This window comes from Ascaphus truei, chromosome 4, assembly GCF_040206685.1.
Source record: "Ascaphus truei isolate aAscTru1 chromosome 4, aAscTru1.hap1, whole genome shotgun sequence".
In the NCBI taxonomy this organism is placed as follows: domain Eukaryota; kingdom Metazoa; phylum Chordata; class Amphibia; order Anura; family Ascaphidae; genus Ascaphus; species Ascaphus truei.
This window is the reverse complement of record NC_134486.1, coordinates 104,303,115-104,325,742: the sequence shown is the minus strand read 5'-3', so window position 1 is coordinate 104,325,742 and position 22,628 is coordinate 104,303,115. Positions and strand designations below refer to the sequence as shown.

General features: G+C 44.5%; 2 protein-coding genes across 9 annotated transcripts in view; both read left to right on the top strand.

Annotated features, from left to right (window-relative positions):
* LOC142492980 (barrier-to-autointegration factor-like protein) overlaps positions 1–8,025 on the top strand; it is a 34,300-nt gene extending 26,275 nt beyond the window's left edge. For 2 of the 5 annotated variants that reach the window (XM_075596307.1, XM_075596306.1), the window contains 2 exons: positions 5,473–5,603; positions 7,639–8,025. In XM_075596307.1, coding sequence (XP_075452422.1) covers positions 5,478–5,603; positions 7,639–7,788 — 276 coding nt within the window. In that variant the 5' untranslated portion in view covers positions 5,473–5,477 and the 3' untranslated portion in view covers positions 7,789–8,025. The other 3 variants (XM_075596305.1, XM_075596308.1, XM_075596304.1) reach the window with 3 other exon arrangements.
* An 8,257-nt stretch (positions 8,026–16,282) lies between these two features.
* Positions 16,283–22,628, top strand: part of LOC142491980 (chymotrypsinogen B-like) — a 32,022-nt gene continuing 25,676 nt past the window's right edge. For 3 of the 4 annotated variants that reach the window (XR_012800630.1, XM_075594755.1, XM_075594754.1), the window contains exon 1: positions 16,283–16,440. Coding sequence is in view for 2 of the 4 variants with exons in the window: in XM_075594755.1 (XP_075450870.1) it covers positions 16,310–16,440 (131 nt within the window). In the remaining 2 variants the exon portion in view is untranslated. Of the gene's footprint in view, positions 16,441–21,373; positions 21,613–22,628 lie in introns of those variants that run through there. The other variant, XM_075594756.1, reaches the window with a different exon arrangement.

The window sequence follows — 22,628 nt, the reverse complement described above, 5'->3', positions numbered from 1 at the left end:
GGCGTGTCCGGAGTGTGGTAGATTTGTTGCCAGGCCATGAGTCTTTAGTAAGGACCACAGGCACGGAGATACCGGATATAAAGTCTTTAATAAACACTTGAACACTTGATCTTCCTGCGCGCGCCCCGACAAGATGGCGGCCACAAGAGCCAGCGCCGGGTGAGATCGCTGAGTCCCACGCCAAGGACACGCCAGCGGGGAGCGAGGAGCGGCAGCAACGACCTCCGAGGCAGGTAAGTGTCAGGAATTCACACCTGGCTTTCCTCGTAGCCTTGCAGGGTGCTGTTGTTCTCTCTAATTCCCTCTTTGCAATCAACAGCAGCTGTGTGGGCTATCACTGCAACCTAGCCTTGCACTTAGTCATTGGCGCATTGCCCTCACACCCTCCTCTGGGGATTGGCCCGCTGGCCTTTAGATACTGCATTCCCAGAATCCCTCTCTGCCGAGCATAATCCTTCTTTGATGTTTACTGTGTTTGCCCAGCCACCTGTTTGGCCGCCTTGTTGCTGTTTCCATGTTCATGTTCCTTGTTCCTAGTTCGTGTTCCTAGTTCCTGGGGCCTGCTGCTCTCTCCATTGCAGAGGCTGTGTCCTGGTTGCTGTGCTGAAGCGGAGGATCTCCAGCGTTTACTTCAGCTCCCTGCTCCCTGAGGCCTGCTGCCCTTTCCATAGCAGAGGCCCGTCTACTGGTTCCTGGGGCCTGCTGCTCCCTCTCCATTGCAGAGGCCGTGTCCTGGTTCCTGTGCTGAAGCGGATGATCTCCAGCGTTTACTTCAGCTCCCTGTTTCCTGAGGTCTGCTGCCCTTCCCTTAGCAGAGGCCGGTCTACTAGACCTTAGGTCTGTAGCTCTCTCTCTTTGCACAGGCTCGTTCTGGACTCCTGCGCTGAATTATTGGTTTTTCAGTGCTGCCTGGCGGTGTGCCCACTCCGGTCTGCCTATCCCCTCCGGAGACCGGTACCATGGGCCATGGTCGCCGCACACGCAGAACCCGCTCCCGTTCTGCAGCTACTACGCTGAAGCGGGACCTAGTTGACTACCTGTTACCGAAACACTGGTTGGATAACGTTTACCCTGATGTCTCCTATCCTGACCCTGGCTCGTCCACTGACTACGCTGCTCTCTCCAGTCCCGACCCTGCTATGTACGACTACGAACTGCGCAATCCGGATCCGACTACGTGGTCTCAAGGCGGTGATTATACAACCCCACCTCAGCGCCGCGGTCCGGTCCAGGTTTGTGGCGAGCACAACTGTGACAGTAAGGAGGTGTTGCGTGAGCCCTGCTTCCTGACAGGGTCTTAGAGTGTTAGCTCTTGGACCTGTGTATTGCGCATGTGTTGCCTTGCAGTGTGTAAGGGATACTGGCTAGTGTAAAGGAAGCAGGTTATCTTACGCTCTATCTCAATACACCAAAAGGCTGTAACATATTTTAACAGAAGCGTGAATAGAAGTATATTTTATTAAGCAGCAGTGTTTTAAGAAAATATGTTTTACTTTATACATGTAACATAAGGCAGGCTCTTTTCATCTCGGGATCAAAGAAGAACTCCTGGCCACCCCAGGTTTTGGTGCCAGGTCGTCTCCTGGAAGTCCCATAGATCAAAGTAACACTTGTGCCATAGGTGTGAGCAGCCAGATGGGCAGGATATCTAAGTTAAATGCTAGCATCCTGGGATGAAGGCAAGCTGTCCTGGCCAGTTGTCACCTGCCCCAGACTTTCGGGCATCAAGACTGTGGGGGGGGGGCTTAGAATAGTAAGTGAGCAATATGGTGATCTGCGCACATGCCCTCTAACTTTTCTGAAGCCATAGGATCCACAATTTATTTTACCTCCTTGTTTTGCTCAATCATATGATCCCAGTATAAATGTGTTAATAAACCTGGTCTCCCGTGACACCTAGAGCCACTACTAAGGGGAACACTTGGTCTAGTTGTGTACCAGGACCGTGGGACGCTCGAGTGGACCCGTGACCAGTGGAGGATCTTCTGGACTGGTGATTCCTGGACTGAGGGACGCTGTGCTTCCGGACCGGAGACTGATGACTGCGGAGGCTATCCACGGAGCGAGTACACGAGTGGTAACATGTACCCTAAACATGCCCTGATTTTATAACTCAGTTATCTTGTACGTGCATATATTACCTCACTTGTTTGTAACAATATAATTACTGTTTTACACTATGAGAGTTGTGCGCTGTGTCTTTTTCTATACATATGAGTGTGTTTATCTGAATCTGTAGGAACATTGCTTATGTGAATTATGTCTAGATCCTCTAGAATTACATGTGTCATTGATTTTAACTGGGTCTGGTAACACAAAAAAAAATCTGTAAATTATGTCCGGGTTCTTAAAATTCAGATGTGTAATTTTGACACTTTCATCAATCAGAATTCAGCATTATTTAAAACATGGAATATGTATTTAATTTGGACAGATGTTGTCTGCTTGCAATTAACTCTACTGCAATTTACTCATTTTACAGCAAAACAACCTGATTGTGTTAAAAAAAAATCGGTTTTTTTTAATTTATTTTTTTAGATTATCCACAGCTATACAGTATATATCTCATCAATTCAATCTGTGTTTATGTTGAATTTAATGTGTGACAAACAGCAGTAGCAATTTGACAGTAAACGTGCTTGGATTTAGGTCATTATGATTCTTTATTTTTGCTATCCTTAATATTAAATAAAATGTATCATGTAGAATTTGATATTGTAATGAATATTCAGGTAAAGCTCTGGACAACACATTTGTATATAAGAGATTGGTCCCACTTTGTGTGTGTCTCTATCCGGTATGGCGCAGATGAGAGAGCGCGAAGCCAAATCTATCTTTGCATTATAGATGCATTCCCTTAACACGTTGCTAGGCAGACTTCGAACTCACGCGCACTCCAGACTTTTCCCCCTCCTTATTGGTCTTCGCGATTGTGACGTCACAACGCCCGTCCTCAAATAAGCGCTGTATATAGTTGGCGCGCCTTCTTGCAGTGCGATCCCTAGTGGAGGCGGTGCGCACAGGCAGGTATGCGTGCGCAGCACTGCACCGGCACGAATGTGTTTCTGTAGCTCCCACTGCTGATACAAAGCGACGCTGTCATTGGGCTTGCAAGCCAGCGCTCTCTGTGTTGGAGTTGCATGGGATCGGGTATTGATCTGTGCACTGAACTCCCCTCGGCCCGTCATCAAGTGAAAAATGATTTGACAAACCGAATCTTTCACAGGAACTCCGGGTATTAGTGGGGTGTTACCGGCCGCACCTGATGCACTGTCAGGCGGGCTCTTGTGATGGAGTCTGATTCTCATGACTCCTCAATAGTGCCCAACTTCTCCCAGCTTCCCATAGTCCCCCAATACATATAGAAAAACAACCTCAACATAGCAATCTGCTCTACTTTATATTCATTGCCATGAAGTCCTTTTGCGGCTGTTTTAGTTTAGATTTTATTTAGTTCAGCAGATGGATGTTATTGGTGAAAATGAGCCTTTCCGGGAGCTTAAAATGGCAGCTGCCTAAACACGTGACTACCATGGTGACAGAGTGCCTGTAACACAATACACAGGTGAAACGTCAGTGGGATAAATAGGATTTTGCGGGTGAATTGCAGCTGGAAATGCCGTGTGACCGCCCTGAGCAGGTGTATGGAGGACCGCTGCTTTTCATTTAGAAACCTTCAGTGCCATTTTGATAAGAGTGGGATTTTGAAGCCTCTCCAGAGCATGACTTTCACCCGGATTATTTAGGACTCTGATGGTTACACTGGAATAGTTGGGTAAGAGTTACAATGGCATATTAGGGTAAGGACTAAGGTTAGGCTAAACAAGTCATATTTATCTGGCTGCTAGGTAAATCAGGCTGGGCCATCTGCCTTATTTACCCAATAGCTCTCTTAAGGCTACTGTTTTAATTAAATTTGGACTAAAATATAAACTTTTTTTTTTTTTTAATGTACATTTGCATGGATCAAACTCTACTCCAGGGGTGGCCAACCCCAGTCATCAAGGGCCACCAACAGGTCAGGTTTTCAGGATATCCCTGCTTCAGCACAGGTGGCCGAATCAATGACTGAAGCGTGGCTCACCTGTGCTGAAGCAGGAATATCCTGAAAACCAGACCTGTTGGTCCTCGAGGGCTGGAGTTGGCATCCCCTGCTCTACTTACTCCCTAGCTTGTTATATAGTAGGCGCTGGTGCGTGCCCAGCGTTGCGCAGGCACGTGGCGCGGACGTTTTGTACAGGGCAAGCTGTGACGTGCGTGTCTAGGGGGCGTGGCTATGACATCACAGCGTTAGGCCGCACTGTGATTGCTTCATAGTGTCACGTGGCAACAGCGCGAAAATACAATTTTCTTGTATTTTCTCTGGTCTGCCGCGCCACCGCTCACGGCCGTATACAAACGTCTGGCTTACACAGCCAATTATCATTGGCGCGCGCACTATATTACAGCCCTAAGTGGGGAGTGGCCATTTTGTGGTCTCCAAAAGGTATGTCACAAACAGATATCTGTAGTTACTCCTTAAATAGCACTTTAACAATAATTAGGTAACTTTAGCAAAAAAAATGCTTTCTCAGTAAAGCACTGTGGAAGACAGCCCAATTTCCTGTGGTTGAAGGTGTGAGGGTACTAGGATTCACAGAGTGGAGCTAATCTTTCATTCTCACCTCCAGAATACCACAACTTTATCAATACATTTATAATTTAATTTTCTTTTTTTGAAGAAATATTCTTTTTTTTTTTTTTTTTTTTTTAAGAAAGCATTTGCTGTTGCAACATTATTTTTATTTTATTGGGCATATTACTACTAATTTACTAATCCACTTCATCCACTGTTTTTGATTTATATATAAACTAAAACAAACATATTAGATTGTAAGCTCTTTAGTGCAGGGACTCACTTTCCTATAGTTACTGTCATATCTGATGCGCTTATTCCGTGTGTTCACACACTAAATTTTTTTTTTCAAATGAATCGGTGTATGGATAGATATTTGTTCAAATAAAATGATTTTGTTTATCGGTGTTCAAACTATTGAATTGCTGCCACTTGTTAACTTTGCCCCAGATCCTGTCTCCAGATTTGCGGGTTCATGGGATCTGGTACAAATTGCATGCTCCTAGATTTCTCCCACCCTGATCCAAATGGAAGGGGGAACACCCTTCTCATAATCTCACACTTGCAACTTTAAAGAGCTATGGCATGCAGGATAACGCGTATAGGCCAAAGTCACACGAAGATCTTAGAACATCGCTGGGACTATAGGGATGTCTATGGTGCCCTTCCTGAAATGGAAGCATGGACGACACACTTTAAAAAGGTTGTTAATGTTTAAATGACCACAAGATGCTTATCCTGGTAATGGCTGGTGACTATGTACTGTACATTGTGTTCAATGTAACTGTTATAAGTACATATTGTATATAACAGAGAAATCAATGACTAAATTTTGCCTCTTGCCGCCATGTCTGCAGGTAAAATGTCTCTCACTTCACAGAAGCACAGAGACTTCGTGTCTGAGCCTATGGGCGATAAACCAGTTACAGCACTAGCTGGCATTGGAGACGTACTTGGAGGCAAATTAGAAGAACTAGGCTTTGATAAGGTAACAAATGGAACCCAGGGAGACATGTTAAGTCTGACGAAGGGTTAGTCGTCATTAAAACTTCGTTGCTCTAAATACTGATTTTCTTAAATTCTCATGTGGTAAGAAGGTGTTTATGATTTTTCCTTGTAAAAAGATAAGTCTACCTTTTATCAACTGTAGAATTTGACTTTGATTTTTAGTTGTGATTACAAGGTATTTTTCCCCTCCAGTACAAATGAATGGGGATTTAGCCCCTTCAACAAATTGTGTTCCATTAGCCCCTATAAGGCTCGCTGCTCCACTCGCATCAAATGGTTGGGTTCTCGCCTCACCGGTTTATTTTTCTAGTACCTTTTTGATATAGGCCAACTTCCTGATTACCGAGAAGGATTTGTGTGAAGTCCCCTAATGCCTTGATATGTTTGTTTAGCAAGTGGGCGTTGGCTTACCTGTGGGGCTTGCCATTGTGCTGCACATGAAGGAGCCCTGCATTGGAGGTATTGAAGGGCAAGCTACGCCCTTCTGTTTGCGCGACGTGTATGTTACAGCTCTACTTTTGAAGCTTGGCCAGTCTGGAGTGAGGGCCACAGTTATGGAAACAGGCCCTGCTTGGGCTCTCTAGTAGGCTAAGGCTCCTCAGGTGTGTGCTTCAGAAACAGGCGAATGCCTTTTTGTTTACCCTTTTTTTTAGGTTTTATGGGTACATTTTTGGTTACTTTTTCTGGCTTGGGCTCTTGTTCTGAACTTTGGTGTGGCCCCCACCATGAGACTCTCCTTTGTGTAGGCTGTTAATTTCATGTAACTAATTGGGCCTCCACATTGTGTTCTCAGCTAGTCTGTAATTGCATTGCCGCTGTGTGAAGCCAAATGGCTTGGTTTTCCTCCGAACTATCACTCCAAGATGTATAGATAGATATAGATCTAGATATAGCAGTTTTTTGCTAGTAGCATATTGTGGTCTGCTTTGATCTCTGCTCCAAGCTGCGGTGGACTTGATCTCAGCTACTACCTGAACTATGGCTTCTTAAAGCTCTGGAGGGCAACAGGCGGTCCTCTAGGACTTCCCCTGAATCCCCAGCCTCCTCTCTCACCGGTCCCTTCTAACTTTCAGCCTGTCGCATAAGCAAGAGGAGCAGGAATGACAGGTGAGGGGGAGAGATGTTAAACAAAGCTATTTATATGGGGTAATTGGATGAATTATAGCTTGTGGTTATATGGCAAAAAACTGCACACTTTTAGGGACTGAAATAATGCACTTGCGGCCCTTGATGTTTATGTATCCTGTTGCCCATCACTGGCTTAGAGCATCAGGTCCTTGTGTAGCTTGACTATGGCTACAGGAATATTTTCTATGGAGGTTGTTTTTCCTCTCAGAAAGATACTGCTTTATGTAGCCACTCCTTTTGTACTGGCCTAGGAAGGATGTAGAGAGAAGGGGAATTATTCCTATTCATTCTCCGCTTCTAGTCCCTCCATCCCATTACAGCTCTCTCCCTAGTTCAATTGTTCTTTCTGACTTTTTTGTTTTGTCAATCTGTTCTTTATTCTTTCATTGCTCAACTAGATGGAGGAGAGCTGGGAGCCCTATGCCGACTTATTGAACCTGACTTGTTGAATGTCCTATGCCTATCGTGGTGCAGTTTGATCACGATCTGTGTACTGGCATGGAGGAACTAGAGGAAAATACATTAATGAGAACGATTCCCCATTATTCCGTTTATACTAATGGAATGTAAGGCACAATCATTAGGAAACATGAACTTTGGACATTGCTTGTTAATTATTAATTTTTCTGAAACGACAGAATTGAGTGATTGTGAAACCTTCTAAATTATTAAAACAAAATCTTCAAAGATGAAAATCTTGCAGGTCTCTGTATATAGTTAACTACACTGCTGCTAGAACTTTGAATGAGTTAAAAGCAAAGGTTCCATCAATGCTGAACCAACACAAACTCCCACAGCAACATTTTACTGTGCCAAGACTAAAATGGCAACCCATTTCTCTTGTGAACTTGTCTGTGTAGTCTAACACCCTGTATATCTTTTTATAGGCATATACGATGCTGGGGCAGTTTCTTCTTCTGAAGAAGAATGCAGACGGCCTCTTCACAGACTGGCTGAAGAATTCCTGCGGGGCAAACGTGCGCCAGGCAGACCTGTGTGCTTCCTGTTTAAAAGAATGGTGTTCGTCTTTTCTATGAAGAACTCGACTTTTGTAGATGTGCTTCTTGCCAAGTGTCTTGTTTCTTGTTAACATGCATTAAAAATAAGTTGTGCCTGCGCTTAGTCTTTTATACACCCATTTAATAATATGTTCTTGTTTAGCGCTGGTCTCTCCCCAATTCTGTCTTTACTGAAATGGATGCAAGCCAAACATAATTGGTGATATCTTCACAATGAGATTGTTAAATACTTTATTAAATGGTTTTTTTTGGTCAGCTACGAGGGCTTGCACTTTTTTCCAAGCTGAAATTCAAAGCCTAGTAAAAGGAAACTACTGGGACTTATGGTACAGAAGGCTATAGCCAATGTTAAACAAAGACCTAACCATTTGTTTAATATTGGCTACTAGCTGAGAGACCCGGCGTTGCCCGTGAGTTAAATTTGCGGCTAGGAAAAGGTGGGGGGAGGGACAGTGGACAGGAGGAGGGGAGGGACGGGGACAGTGGACAGGAGGGGACAGGGACAGGAGGAGGGTGGGTAGTGGACAGGAGGGGGGGTAGTTGGACAGGAGGGGGGGGTAGAGGACAGGAGGGGTGGGGGGGGTAGAGGACAGGAGGGGAGGGGTGACAGTGGACAGGAGGGGGGGGGTGTGACTGGACAGGAGGGGGGGGGCACACACACTGTGTCACACACACACTGTGACACACACACACACACACTGTGTCACACACACACACACTGTGTCACACACACACACACACTGTAACACACAGACACAAAGTGTCATACACGGTGTCACACACACACAATGTGACACACAGTGTCACACACACACAATGTGACACACAGTGTCACACACACACAATGTGACACACAGTGTCACACACACACAATGTGACACACACACGCGTCACCTCTCCTTCCGGCCGCCGCCATGTTACTTAGTCCGTGAGGGAGGAAGGGGGTCCTTCCGTCCGCCGCCATCTTAGGTGCCGCGTGGCAGCGGCAGGCTGCCCTGCCCACTGCCTGTCCCCGCGCCGTGGAGGGAGGTGAGTGGAGCGGGAGGGAGGTGAGTGGAGCGGGAGGGAGGTGAGTGGAGCGGGACCTCTCCTTCCGGCCACCGCCATGTTACTTAGTCCGCAAGGGAGGAAGGGGGTCCTTGCGTCCGCCGCCATCTTGGGTGCCGCGTGGCAGCGGCAGGCTGCCCTGCCCACTGCCTGTCCCCGCGCCTGGGAGGGAGGTGAGTGGAGCGGGAGGGAGGTGAGTGGAGCAGGAGGGAGGTGAGTGGAGAGGGAGTGCAGCGGGAGGGAGGTGAGTGGAGCGAGGGAGATGAGTGGAGAGGGAGTGCAGCGGGAGGGAGGTGAGTGGAGAGGGAGGGAGGTGAGTGGAGCGGCGGGGAGGTGAGTGGAGCACTGGGGAGGGGGGGAGGTGAGTGTGATGGGGGGGGAGAGGACAGAGAGAGAGGTGTGTGTGTGTTTTTTGGACCTTTGGCCCGTCACTCCGCCTCAGGCCAATGAGAGGTGTGGGGGGCGGGCCAAGGGGGTGGTGTGAGTGTGTGAGGCCAATAAGAGGTGTGCGGGGGCGGGCGGGCCAAGGGACCAATGAGATTGCCGCTAGGGACAGGGAACACAGTGAAACATACATACATACAATGCTTTCACAAATATATAGTAGATATAGTCTTCTGCACCATAATGTCAGTGGTTTGTGTTGAGGTCACTCTGTTTCTTATGGTTATGGTATTTAACTGAAGGGAGCATCAGAGCTGTAAGCCTTATAGGACCTATTTATTAAGCAGTCCTCTTCAATAAAATAAATTTTCTAGTGCTGAAAGACCTATTACAGCCAATTGAATTCAGTGGGCTGCAAGGGGTCTTATGGCAGACTTCTTAGTAAATCTGGACCTTTGGTTCTAAGGAATTTAATACTGGCACATTTGTGGGGACCAAACTGCGCAACCCAATACTCAGAAGTGTAAGTATATTCTAATAATCGGGGTGCAAATAGGAATGCAATCTACATAAACTCAGGTATGACCTCCAGAGGGGTCAAAAAGGTCCTATTAAATACACTCACTGAGGAATAAAAGGATCAGGACCATATGAGTCCAAAAGATGTCAATATCTCATCCACTAGGTATGTAAATACAGGCTGGGGGTAGATTTGATGATGTCATGACGGTGTTGTGACGCCATCTTGGATCCTCACCATATTACACGCCAGTATTGCGGTTCAGTCGGATGCTTGGCGTCCATATATTCTCTATGCATCCATCCAGCTCTCATTATGATAGCCTGCACTGATGATACCCTCTCTATGCCATAGAGAGTATCTGGTCTGCTAGTGAGTTATTTCATTCACGCGATTACAGGCGACATATTTTTTCCTACTAAGCCTGATATGTGTTCTTGATATATTATTGGCAATGTGTTTTTATGTTTCCAGTTACTGTGTGGCTTACTATGCCTTTCATCTATTTAAAATCCTACAGTAGGAGAGTGCTTTTAGGTATTCCTCCCTTTCCCTTGGAGGAGATCCCTCTTTTGGTGTTTACCTATATCCATTGAGATAGCATTAATATACATATGAGAAACACACAGAGGTGTTTAGTGACAGTGTGTCCTCTCCTATGTGAGGTATATTTATATATGTATTATACACCCATTCCGTTGGAATATTTGTACTAAGTGGAGAGGTAACGATCTGCACTGTTTGAGACATTGTAACTGGAACGTTGGATCCTAGTTTAGTTTTGGATTGCCACCCCATGGAGAATTTTAACATTCTTTCACTGTGTACATAGTCCACTTTTATTGTTATATTTACAGATGTGATTAAAGTTTTATTATTTTCATTTTATGATCCCATGTGGATTTCCTCTGGACGGTTTGTTTTGAGCCAGGTACCTACCCTCATGATGTATTTTACATACCTAGTGAATGAGATATTGACATATCTTTGACTTGTATGGTCCTGATCCCTTTATTCCTAAATGAGTGCATTTAATAGGACCCTCTTGACCCCTCTGAGGTCATACCGATGTTTATTTAATACTGGGCATGATTTCAATATTCTCCCAAGTGGCATTTTTTGGCTGATCACGCTTTGAAGAGTATACTGTATCTGGTCCATACTGTGATCCACAAGAACTCGCAGTAAGCATAACTTGCTAGTTGGAATTCGTAATCCTTGATGATGACGGATGGTCATTTTTATACCTTAAGCAGGTATTTTAGCTGTGCAAGCATTGGCTTGAAAAGCGAACACTGAAAGATAACTGAGTGGTACCCGATAACTTCTGTAAGTCACAGCATTTTAATAAACCAGTTATATGTTACTATATGTGATTGGTACAGGGTTATCTTTGGGGATCTACAAGAAGCCACATGGAGGAATAATCAGGCTTTTGATATGAGCTGCAACTTGGGTTTGTTACTTCCAGTATCCACTATAGCTAAAGCAACAGCTCCTACAGTCTTTGGAAGTAGAACACATTTGCTAGTAAAATAATTGTGAATACTTTGAATTACATTATTCTTGCACAACATCACACTACTTACTCTTCAAGGAAAGCTGATTCAAATACATTTATTTATTTATAAAATATTTTACCAGGAAGTAATACATTGAGAGTTACCTCTCGTTTACAAGTATGTCCTGGGCACAGAGTTAAGACAAATAATACATGATTACAAATACAGTTACATAAATGAACAGGGTATACATTATATGCAAGACATTGCATGCACAGTTAAAGAAAATATATATTATGGGCGTATGAAACAGTTACAGACCAGATTAAAATGTGAGACAGCCTTAGATTTGAAAGAACTTAAACTGGTGGTGGTTGTTCCAGTTTTGGGGTGCACGGTAAGAGAAGGAGGAGCGGCCGGATACTTTGTTGAGCCATGGGACCATGAACAGTCTTTTGGAGTCAGATCTGAGATGATAAGTGCTGCATGTGGTAGGGGCGAGGAGCTTATTCAGATAGCTGGGTAGCATGCCCATAAAGAATTTAAAGGCAAGACAGGAAAGGTGAACTTTGCGCCTAGACTCGAGTGATGACCAATCTAATTCATTGAGCACTTCGCAGTGATGTGTGTTGTAGTTACATTGGAGAACAAAACGACAAATTGAGTTGTAGAGGGTGTCAAGTTTGCTAAGGTGGGTTTGAGGTGCCGAGCCATATACTATGTCTCCATAGTCAATAAATGGCATTAGCATCTGCTGTGCGACAACGCTGTCTGACCAAGAGACTTAGGGAGGATTTGTTCCTGCAAAGTACCCCTAGTTTGGCATAGGTCTTGGTTGTCAGGGTATCAATGTGCATCCCGAATGTTAAGTGGGAGTCAAACCATATGCCCAGGTATTTAAAACTAGTTACAGGGGTTAGGGTGGTGTTAATGTTGGTTCTAATCTGGAGCTCAGTCGCTGGAAGCTTTAAAAATTTAGTCTTGGTCCCAAATACCATTGTTACAGTCTTGTCAGTGTTTAAAAACAGTTTGTTGTGGGAAATCCAGTTTTCGAGTCTCAAAAAGTCAGACTGAAGTATGTGTTGAAGGTCAGAGAGGCTATGGCTGTGTGCATATAGGATTGTGTCATCTGCATACATGTGTGTTGAGGCTTCCTTACAAGCTGTGGGAAGATCATTGATGAACACTGAGAAGAGTAGGGGCCCCAGAACAGAGCCTTGCGGGACGCCACAGGTGATATCCAGGGGGTTGGAGTTAGAGCCTGAGATGGACACAAGTTGGGATCTACCTGATAGGTAGGACTGAAACCAGTTTAAAGCATGCTTCCCTATTCCAGAGCTCTGGAGTTTGTTAAGCAGGATAGCATGATCAACAGTATCAAAAGCCTTTGCAAAATCTAGGAATACTGCACCACTGAGTTGTCCCCGTTCCGTTCCACACTGGATTTCATTGCAAACTTTTAGCAGGGTAGTTACGGTGGAGTGTTTGGGGCGGGGTGATTGTGTTGGCATGATATTTTTCTGCCCTATCTCTTTTTTGTTGACTGCTTCAAAAGACCAGACCGGTCAGAGGTAGTGCCAACATATACGGTACTGTACCTCCCAGACTGCAAGTGCAGTTATCATGTGTCCTAATTCCAGAGGGGCCAAACCCCACAGGTGTCCTGCAGAGACTTCAAAAACAAAATGATAATGTAATTTTTGTTTCTAATGCTCTCTTGAACTCTTAAAAAGTGGTAGGCAAAAAAAAACCTGAGACTCTCTCAACCCCTTTCCTGAGTGCCTGAGTTTGAAGACAATACAGTGGTTAAAATGGATAGTCTTTAATCTAATTTATTCCCATCACAATTTATTATAGAGCAACGTGTTTTAGGCTTTTCTTTCTAAATTGTGCTATTTCTATTTTGATTTGTTTTGCACTCCAGAAAAAAAATCTTTATTGAATCTATTATTGCTCAGTTTTTGTCCAAAGAGAACTTTTCTCTTTGTAAGAAAAATTAAATTGGGATTTGTAGAGGATTTCTGCAATACATATGCGTACAACTAATTTTAGTTTGAGCCAAAGCAGGCAGGCCAGTATGCATGGTTATATGTTGTCCTATTTGAGGTCCCCTAAAACGGGAGATTCCTTTCGCTCGCAAATACATATTGGCTGCAGGGAATTATCAGATGGATAAATAATCAAGTTCCCAACAAGTTTGTCTATTGATGTAATGCCCTAACCTTTTGTTTCCGCCTCCACCCCCTCTTTGGAAGTACTTGTCTTGAGCCTACTGGAGGAGGGGGCTGAGGAGTTCGGCATGCAGTGAAGCATGCTGGGAGTTCGGCATGCAGTGAAGCATGCTGGGAGTTCGTGCAGCTGCGAGGTTCCATCCCAGCACAACTTGGTGGGATGGGAGGGATGAGATGCTGTCGTGCTACCGATGAGCCACCCTACCCCACTGGTTGCGTGGGAGGGGTGTGTTGAAGGATTGTCAGTACCCCATACACGCCCCCAGGACAGCAGGGAGCGACACTTCAGCTGACATTAGGTGCACAGTCGCACGCAGAACATTACATGACCCGACAGTGCTAGTAGGAAAGACAAAGGATCCGGTTCCAGCAGTGAAACAAATCACATTCACATAAAACATTAGTTGGATGGGAATGAACATTGGAGAATATTTTCTTGATTGAATCGATTTAATCTGCTTTTGTTCTTGAATCGTAACTTGTATTCATGTTATTAATTTCTTACAAAATGGTGTGATTACTACTCTATGTCTCCTCTTATCCCGCGTCCATAGTCCGTGCGAAGTCGCTTGCACCGCAAATAAAAGGCCGTCGATGAGGAAGGAACCTCGATGAGGTTGGTCAAAGGTGCGGTTCAGCCAATGAGGGCGAACCGCTGATGTGACATCACGGCCATGCCTCCCGGTCCCGCAATCCTACAGGCTACGGATTGCTTCTCATACAGGCGCACATGACGCCATGCGCTCCTTCACGGGTGCCTGTACTATATCTCTCCCCATGGGTTCATCCCGGTGGGTAGGTGATAAGTGATTGGTTGGACAGCTCTGGATAATGTTGAAGGTCACACCTCATGGTTCTATCAGCAAAAAAAGCCCAACTTAGTAAAAGGTGCAAGTCATCTGCTGAGTAGAGGTGCGTGAATACGCCCAAATCCGTTTTCCTGGATTTTCTTGCATTTCCCCCTCAAAATCCGTTTCGTAGTGTAAATTCTGCCATTGGATACTATCCCTTGACGGATTTGTAGAATCCAATCCGCGGATTCAGCAATCCGTTGGCAGATTCTTAAGAATCCACCAACGGATTGCTGAATCCGCGGATTGGATTCTGCAAATCCGTCCACGGGTTGCCGAATCCGCGAAGTGTATTGGTATTAATAAAAAAAAATCTTCAAAATGCGAATCGCCCTTTTTGAGAATGATCCTTGGAAATTCGCGGACCAAAGGAACCGGCCGATCCGCTGCGGATCCAAATCCACCCCTCAAAATGTGCCAATCTCTACTGCTGAGCTCAGAAGTAATGAAACGAGGAAGTGTTAAATGCTTCTGATACTGTAATTGTCACTTCTGCTCGGTGATTACTGTAAGTGACTCAAATACTAAAGCCTGTTATAGTCGCATGATATTTCACACGCTTATATTTAAATACCCCAGTTGCCAAAAAGCAAATGGAAAATCTAGTGTTCGCTTTATTGGCCTGAAAAATATATCCTGCACGTTTAACCCATTCACTTCAATGCATTAAAAGCCCATCTCACTGACATTGCTATGTAATTAAGTTGTCTCAATCCCAGCAAGTAAGTGCACCTAATAATAAATGATGCTGTCACAATGATAGTGAGCTCACAATGTGATTTACTCATATGACCTCTTTCCCATTGGCAAGCATTGCATCCCAGGAACATTCAGCAGCAAAGGGTTTTATATGAGCTACAGAGGGTCCTTCGGGATGCATATTACGCTTGTAACAAATAGTCTAACAACAATGATGTAATCAAGGCAGTGACGTAACTGTCCTATACGATCTGCAGAAGAAGGCAGATATCGCAATGTTCTATGAGGCCTGCATGGGGTATGGTCTTTATATTGGCTATGCTACATACTAGCTAACAATACAATATACATCAATTGTTTTTGTTTATAACAGTTGAGCTCCCACACACTCTTGCTTGATTTAGGCTCCATCTGGCTCAAGCCTCCAATGTCAGAAAGATTTATGAAGTAAATCCTATGTACGACAGCAACTGAAATGAATTCATTTCCAACAAGATGAGATGGATTACATGTTGTTATTCCCTGGTATTAATGTGGACTATTGTTAGGAACACTTCTGGCAGTAAGTATACCATATACTTTTGACTTATGCTATTGGAGGGCAATAAAGCAGTAAGCATTCTGCTTCATTATCTAATGCAAGTATATATATATTTTTATGTGACGATATGCTTGCTTTAGGTAAAACATACTTTTGTAATATTTATAGTGTGTCCAATCTCAAAAATATACATTTCCATACCAATCTATCAACATAGTGGTTGAGTTGTTGAAAAATAAACCAAAGTTGGGAAATTGTATAAGAAAATGATGTAAAAATATACAAGAATGCAGAGATATGACTTAAATGGTATACACACACACACACACACACACACACACACACACACACACACACACACACACACACACACACACACACACACACACACACACACACACACACACACACACACACACACACACACAAAAAAAAATATGGATTACCAGAACAAGGTTCACCACTAAAATGTAACTCTGAATGTTTATAATGACTCGTTTTCAACCTTTTTTTGGTTAAGGAACCCTATAATTATATTGTGAAAGTCTGCAGAACCCCAATCCTCTCTATTAGAGCGTCTGAGATCAGTTGCATTGTAAGGAACCCCAACAGCTCATATGCTTGATTAATATGTTCACAGCTTCAAAATTGTTTGAACATTTTTTGGGGAAAGGAAATGATTAGAGTGGGATCCATTGGGTAAATAATTGGTTCTTTCCATTCTTTCAGGTTGTGGCCTTCGGAAAGATACGATAGTTCTTCTAATGGGAAATGATGTGGCATTGGGAGAATTCCCATGGCAGGTATCTCTGAAATTAGGCCCAAATCATTTCTGTTCAGGCACCATAGTGAGTGATTTCTGGGTGATGAGTTCAGCACAATGCTTAACTAGCAAGTAAGTATATCCCTTATTCTAAATTCAAAGTTCTTATAGACGTATTAAACACGGAGAAGTACACATTTGTAGTAGGTTATGATTTCTCTTAGTGGACCTGTATGTTTCCAACAGCTTTGCACACTCTAATTTCACTGTGAAAAACCCTCGTATTGGTTCATGAAAAGTGCCACAATCTACTGCACATCTATGTATTCATCAAACATGCATGAAACGTGAAGAGCTTAGAAACTACTTAGAAAATTAAAACACGAAGGCTTTGGTCCCGCTGTGTCCGGCGGCGCGCACGTCCGCGTCCGCGTTCCTCACCAGCAGGGGTATCCTTTCCTAGCCGGTCCCAGTCCCCCCTCGCTGCACAGCTCACAACGTGCTGTGACGCGTCAGCCGGCAGGGGATGCAAGACAATTGTGATCCCGAGCGGTGACGCGTCACGTGGTATGCTGATGAGCCTATCAGCGGCGGGAGCGGGAGCTGACAGAGAGCTTCCTCCACAAGGTAGGGGGTGGTGTGTGTGTGTGTGTGTGTGTCAGCGTGTGTGAGGAGGGCATTTGTGGGGGAAGGGGGAGGGAGCGGGAGCTGCTTACCTTCCAGCAGCCCGCAGCAGCCCCCTCCTGCAGCCCGGGAGACAGAGACCGAGCCCGTGGAGGGAGGGGGGGGGAGTAGCGGGTCCCTCCGCTCAAACCACGCCCCCCCTCCCACTCCCGGCTGCCTACAGACCGCATATCGCGGTCTGCCTGTCAGCGCGCCGCCTGTCTGCAGTGCGGGCGCGCTGACTGAGGGAGCGGGACCTTAGCCTTAGGCCCAGATTCACAAAGCACCATTAAAGCAGTAAAACGTGAAAAGTTAGTCCTATATGTTTGTTTTAAATAAATCAGTACTGTACTATTAGATAATACTGTCTGCATATTTTTTTTTTTAAATCCTGCTATTTTTATATGATTTTTTTTTTTAATGTACTGATTATTTGTTGGTTGCTACAGCAAGCATTTAGAAAGTCATATGCATTTCCTCTTTTGAAACATGCTCTGACACAGATCTCTGCCCTTTCACATAAAAAGTATCACAAACAGATCTCTTGCTGTTCCAAACAGCAGACTGTCTATTACTCTGAAAGCTATAAGAATAATGTGTTACACTTAGTTATATAATGTTACATTATCAACTGCAGCATTTCACAGCCTGCAGCATAAAGTTAGAAGGTGGCCATTTCGTTAGGCACATGTCACAGGAGACCAGGTTATTTAAACCTTTTTACCAGGATCATTCTTTGAGCAAAACAAGGTAATGAAATAAATTGTAATTTATTCGGCATAAATTCGCTTACACACAATGGAACACAAAATACAGACAAAAAGACACACTTACTTTGGGACTGGGGTCGAAAACTGAGTTTCCTAGGTGCAGGGAACTCTATGGGAGAGTTTTACCCTGCCCAGAATCTCCTGGAACCCAAATCGGCATAAAATTCCATACGCCACCGCTACGTTCTCTTCTGAGAAGTTGGTCCCTCCTGACCGCGAGTTAGTCCAAATCTCCTGGAACTCAAATCGGCATAAAATCCCAGCCGCGTCCGCTACGTTCGTTTCTGAGAACTTGGTCCCAAAAAGCTGGACTTAGACTCTGGCGGGCAGGCTTTTCAGGCTCAAAATCGAAGCCGGTTGCTCTGCTATTCACACAGAAGCAACTTTGAAAAGCCCGCCCAGGCTCTTACTACCGGGGACTCTAAATCTGATTGGCTCACAGGTTCTTATAGTATTTTCAGTTTCATTCACAAAACTGAGCAGCCAATCAACAGGTGGGAACTTTCCCAAGCAGCCAATCAGAGCCAAGCCAGCTAGATAAGCCGGGTCAGCGGGAAATCCGAAATAGCCATGAGACATGCGCAAGTCTGCCACCTCTCTCCCTGGCTATCTCAATGCCACCCGCTGGGCAGGCTCCACCAGGTCTGGCAGAACAAGTGGCATCCCGGAAGACTGCCATTGATCTCCGGACCTGGTACTTCGCCTTTCCCCGCTGACCAAATGCTACTCACACCTCTGGGCATCCTCTGGCTGCTTTGAACTCCGATGTCCAACAGACATACCAGCGCCTATGGGTTTGCACGGGCTGCCTGTTTGGACATTGGTTCCGAATGTAAAAAGCATATTACATTCCATTAACGTATCTTTTAATGCACTTCTGAGTCTTGGGGGACAGGGAACAGAAAAGGGAATAATGTTGTCGTTTTATTTCTATCTGCCTTATTCACCACACACTTTACCTGGGACTCAGTTTGGACTCTGAGTCCCCCCCAACCTTATGTACGGTTGGAGCACCCACGAACCCTATACTGGATGTGGGTCACCTTGGCACTAGCTGGGATACCCCCCCCCCTTAACCTAGGGATTTCCTCAGCTACAGGAATACATGTTTATCCCTGTGCCTCATTCTTCTTTCTGGGCTGTGCTGAAGCAGGGTACCCTTGTGGTGAGTCGCGCTTGCGTTTTCAAGAGGAGGTATTGCCGGGACAATGTGCCTACATGTATCCGAGATACAGGAATGATTCCCGGGTACATTTATAGGGGAAACGACAACACCGGAGCCCAACATCCTAGGCACATTCTGTCAATGGTTCCCCCGCAAAACCCCCCTTGAAACTCCTACTCTAGCAATCCCTGCTTGATTACATGCCCGGAAAGGGAAAAACACAAAAAATGCTTTTATTACAGACAGTACATTGAAATGGTACAATGTTACTGGGCCAAGAGCTAACTCTGTATGTAGAATGTAGTATTGCTGCTTTAAGTCACCTAAGACTATTGGTGTATCTTCAAAGGACAATAATATAACCTGAAGTCATGCTTTCTCTTGTAAAGAGCACATTGTTAACTATAACTGCAGTTAGTGAAAATGACATGCAAATGAGCCATTATCATAGCTCCACATATCCCTTAAAGTGTGTAACGCCTTGCCCCCGCTGCCTGCTACAGGGCCCGCTGCGAGGGGGGACCGCAGCGCTCGCGCGAGAGCTACTCCTGCTCTCAATAGAATTGAGAGCAGGAACTCGCGTCGAGCGGCTAGGCACGCCCCCCGGCGGTTCAGCCAATGAGGGCGAATCTGCCGGGTGACGTCATGGCCGCGCCCCCGTCACTCCTCCGGCACGCCCCCCCCCCCCGGTCTCTGCTCCTGCAGTGAGCTGCAGACCGGGGAATCGCCGGAACACGCAGCCAAAAGCGCGGGCGCGCATTACAGCGCCGTGACCTTATGGTTAATGCAGGGACTTCACGCTGTGTTTGTTAGGTCATACCCATACTTGAAGTTACTCGCACCCAGACCCTGAAATAGGCCTTTTGCAGAGTCTGGATTGGTGTAACGCCATAGTTAGGTATAATTAAACTAACATTGGGTTATTTCCCAGCACTATTTCTGTTTCCTCTCCTTCGCAAGTTGAGGTAAAGACTTATTTCAGGGTCCGGATCAGATGAACGCTAACATCATGTTACTGGAACACAGTGCAACATTATGCTAATGATATGTAGATCATCTGTTGTTTGTGCATATAATTAGCTTTGAAGGTACGTGTAAACCTCATGGAACATACTGTAACGTCCTTTCCTGATGTGGGTAGCCTCATGGTATAAGCCCTGATTTAATAGAGCTTTATGAATTTAGTCCTGAGAGATCAAAGCCAGATTTATAAGTACAAATGTTTGTATTTTTTGTTCTTGTTTACGGGGTCTGACTTCTTATTAATTTACATCTCGTTTCAGCTGTGCACTTACACTTAATGAAAATTCTGCTCCTTGGCTGAATCTTATTCTTTGATATGTAGTCTTTAGATCAATACACTTTGGTCATTTTGGATGAGAAGTCTGAAATGCCAATCTAATTCTTGATAATTAACCTGCCACTGAAATAAGACCTATCCAACATTCATTAACTTGCTTATAACCCAAATGCTGTCTGATTAATATTCTATTTACAGTACATACAGTAGTATATTTTGTGATGTCACAAAGCATATCTTATTCCAGTGGTTGAAGTGGCCTAAAAAAAGTTAGTGATCCTATGCCTAATTTAAAAAAAGAATCTACATTTATTAAACACTGGTGTATAAAAAAGCTTTCTGGGCTGTATTTCAGAAACATTGATTATGTAAAAATAGGAAGGAGAGAGCCTTTGTACTATAAATCCTTTTTATTTGAAATTAAAAGAAGTGATACTCAAGGTGAGAAAATACAAAAAGTAATGGGACTTTGTACACCTTGGTGCCACCACTGCTTGATCCCAGGGATCTCTCAGAGCACAATTCTTGCCTCCCTGCCTTTCTTCATGGAGACGCCTTGTTTCCTGGCTATCTACCTCTGAAGGTCCTGTTATAATTGACCGGTGTGATAACACACGGACTCAGACAATCAGTAAAGAGAATTCTATGCATTATACCAGTGTTTCCCAACTTCCGTCCTCAAGATCCCCTAACAGTCCAGGTTTTTTTTTAAATATAACTATTTTTAATAAGATTTTAAAAAGAGGGGGGGGGGGGCATTTAAAGACAATAATACATATCACAATGAAGATACAGAATGACAAAAACTTAAAACCATGGTGGGTTAGGTACATTTCAGGTGCACTAATTAATTGATCCTCCAACAAATCAGGGGAGCTCGTCTCGTAGTTATTAAATAAAGAAACACTACATAGTGTAATACTGTTGTGAATAAATTTGTGCAAACAAAGCTCAAAAATGACTACTCACAATAAAGCAGTCAAATTCAGGCAGTCATCCAACTTAAGGGGTGGATGTTCCCTGTGTATACCATTGGCCATGGCCATGTATATGGCTGTGTATACCATTGGCCATGTGTTTGGCCAATAGAATGTTACAGAGAGGGAGGGCCTTAGAGTATTTAAAACCCAGTTTAGCAGCCAACAGACACTCCGGATGAAGCCGTAACAACGGCGAAACAGGTAGAGTGTTTCAGCCCATACCAAAGAGGAAGAACAACTGAGGTCCACCCCTGCCATCAGATCCGGAAGTTCACTTAACAACCGGAAGTGACGTAAAGGGAGTGCCTCGAGTGGACGCGAGAGTATTGTGGTGGAGCAGAGGATACTGAGAAACTCAAAAGGATCGCGACCAGATGAGCACCCACTACCTATAATATCATACTGCCTACCTCGATCATATGAAGTGTAAGCCTGCATTTTTTTAATCCCTTTTAATACTAAATACCATCTGCACTACATGGTCTCTTTTCTTCTTTTTTTCTCCTTGGAGGTTGGGGGCTGGTAGCTGCTGTATACACAGGGAACATCCACCCCTTAAGTTGGATGACTGCCTGAATTTGACTGCTTTATTGTGAGTAGTCATTTTTGAGCTTTGCACAAATTTATTCACAACAGTATTACACTATGTAGTGTTTCTTTATTTCATAACTACGAGACGAGCTCCCTGATTTGTTGGAGGATCACCTGGTGCAAGACGAGTGGAACAGTCTTTATCAAGGGTTGCAGTTTGTTTCTAAGTTTCTTAATTTTTTCTTTAGATCACTTGATTGTTATTATTATCACATTGCTTTATTATTTACACATATGTGGTTGAATTGTATATTGTCACATTTAGGGTGTGTTAGAGCGCTATTGTTAGTTTTTTTGCACTAATTAATTGGAAGGTTGGTACTTTGCGTTGTCACGGCTACACTCATCTTGAACACAAGTGAGCGACAGTTTGGTATGTTTTTCTTGGGGACGTGGTCTGGTGAGATGTTTTTATTTTAAGCTCTGGCTTTATTTGGGGATCCTCTCCTGCGAGGGCTTTGCAGATACTTGTAGTGTAACTAATTGTATATTAGAGCCACGGGGATCCCTCCTGGCCATCCAAGGTCCCCAGACCACCTCAAACTTAGCCACTTTATCGTTAAGGGCTGTCAGTGTCTCCATCAGGAGGGTACGCCATAGTCTTTTTTTTTAACATCTAACATAGTCAGACATTTTAGTCACCAGGAGGCCGCAATACAGCATCTAGTTGCTGTAAGAATGTGTTAGCTTAAGGGCTTGTTTAGGGATATCTTCTTGGGGTTTATTAAGGAGGGCCTGCCAAGGACCGAGAGCGATTCTAAGGCCCAACAAGTCATGTATGATGTCATTGGCCTTTTTCTAGAGAGACTCCACCTCAGGGCACTTCCAGCATATGTGGTACATTGTACCCA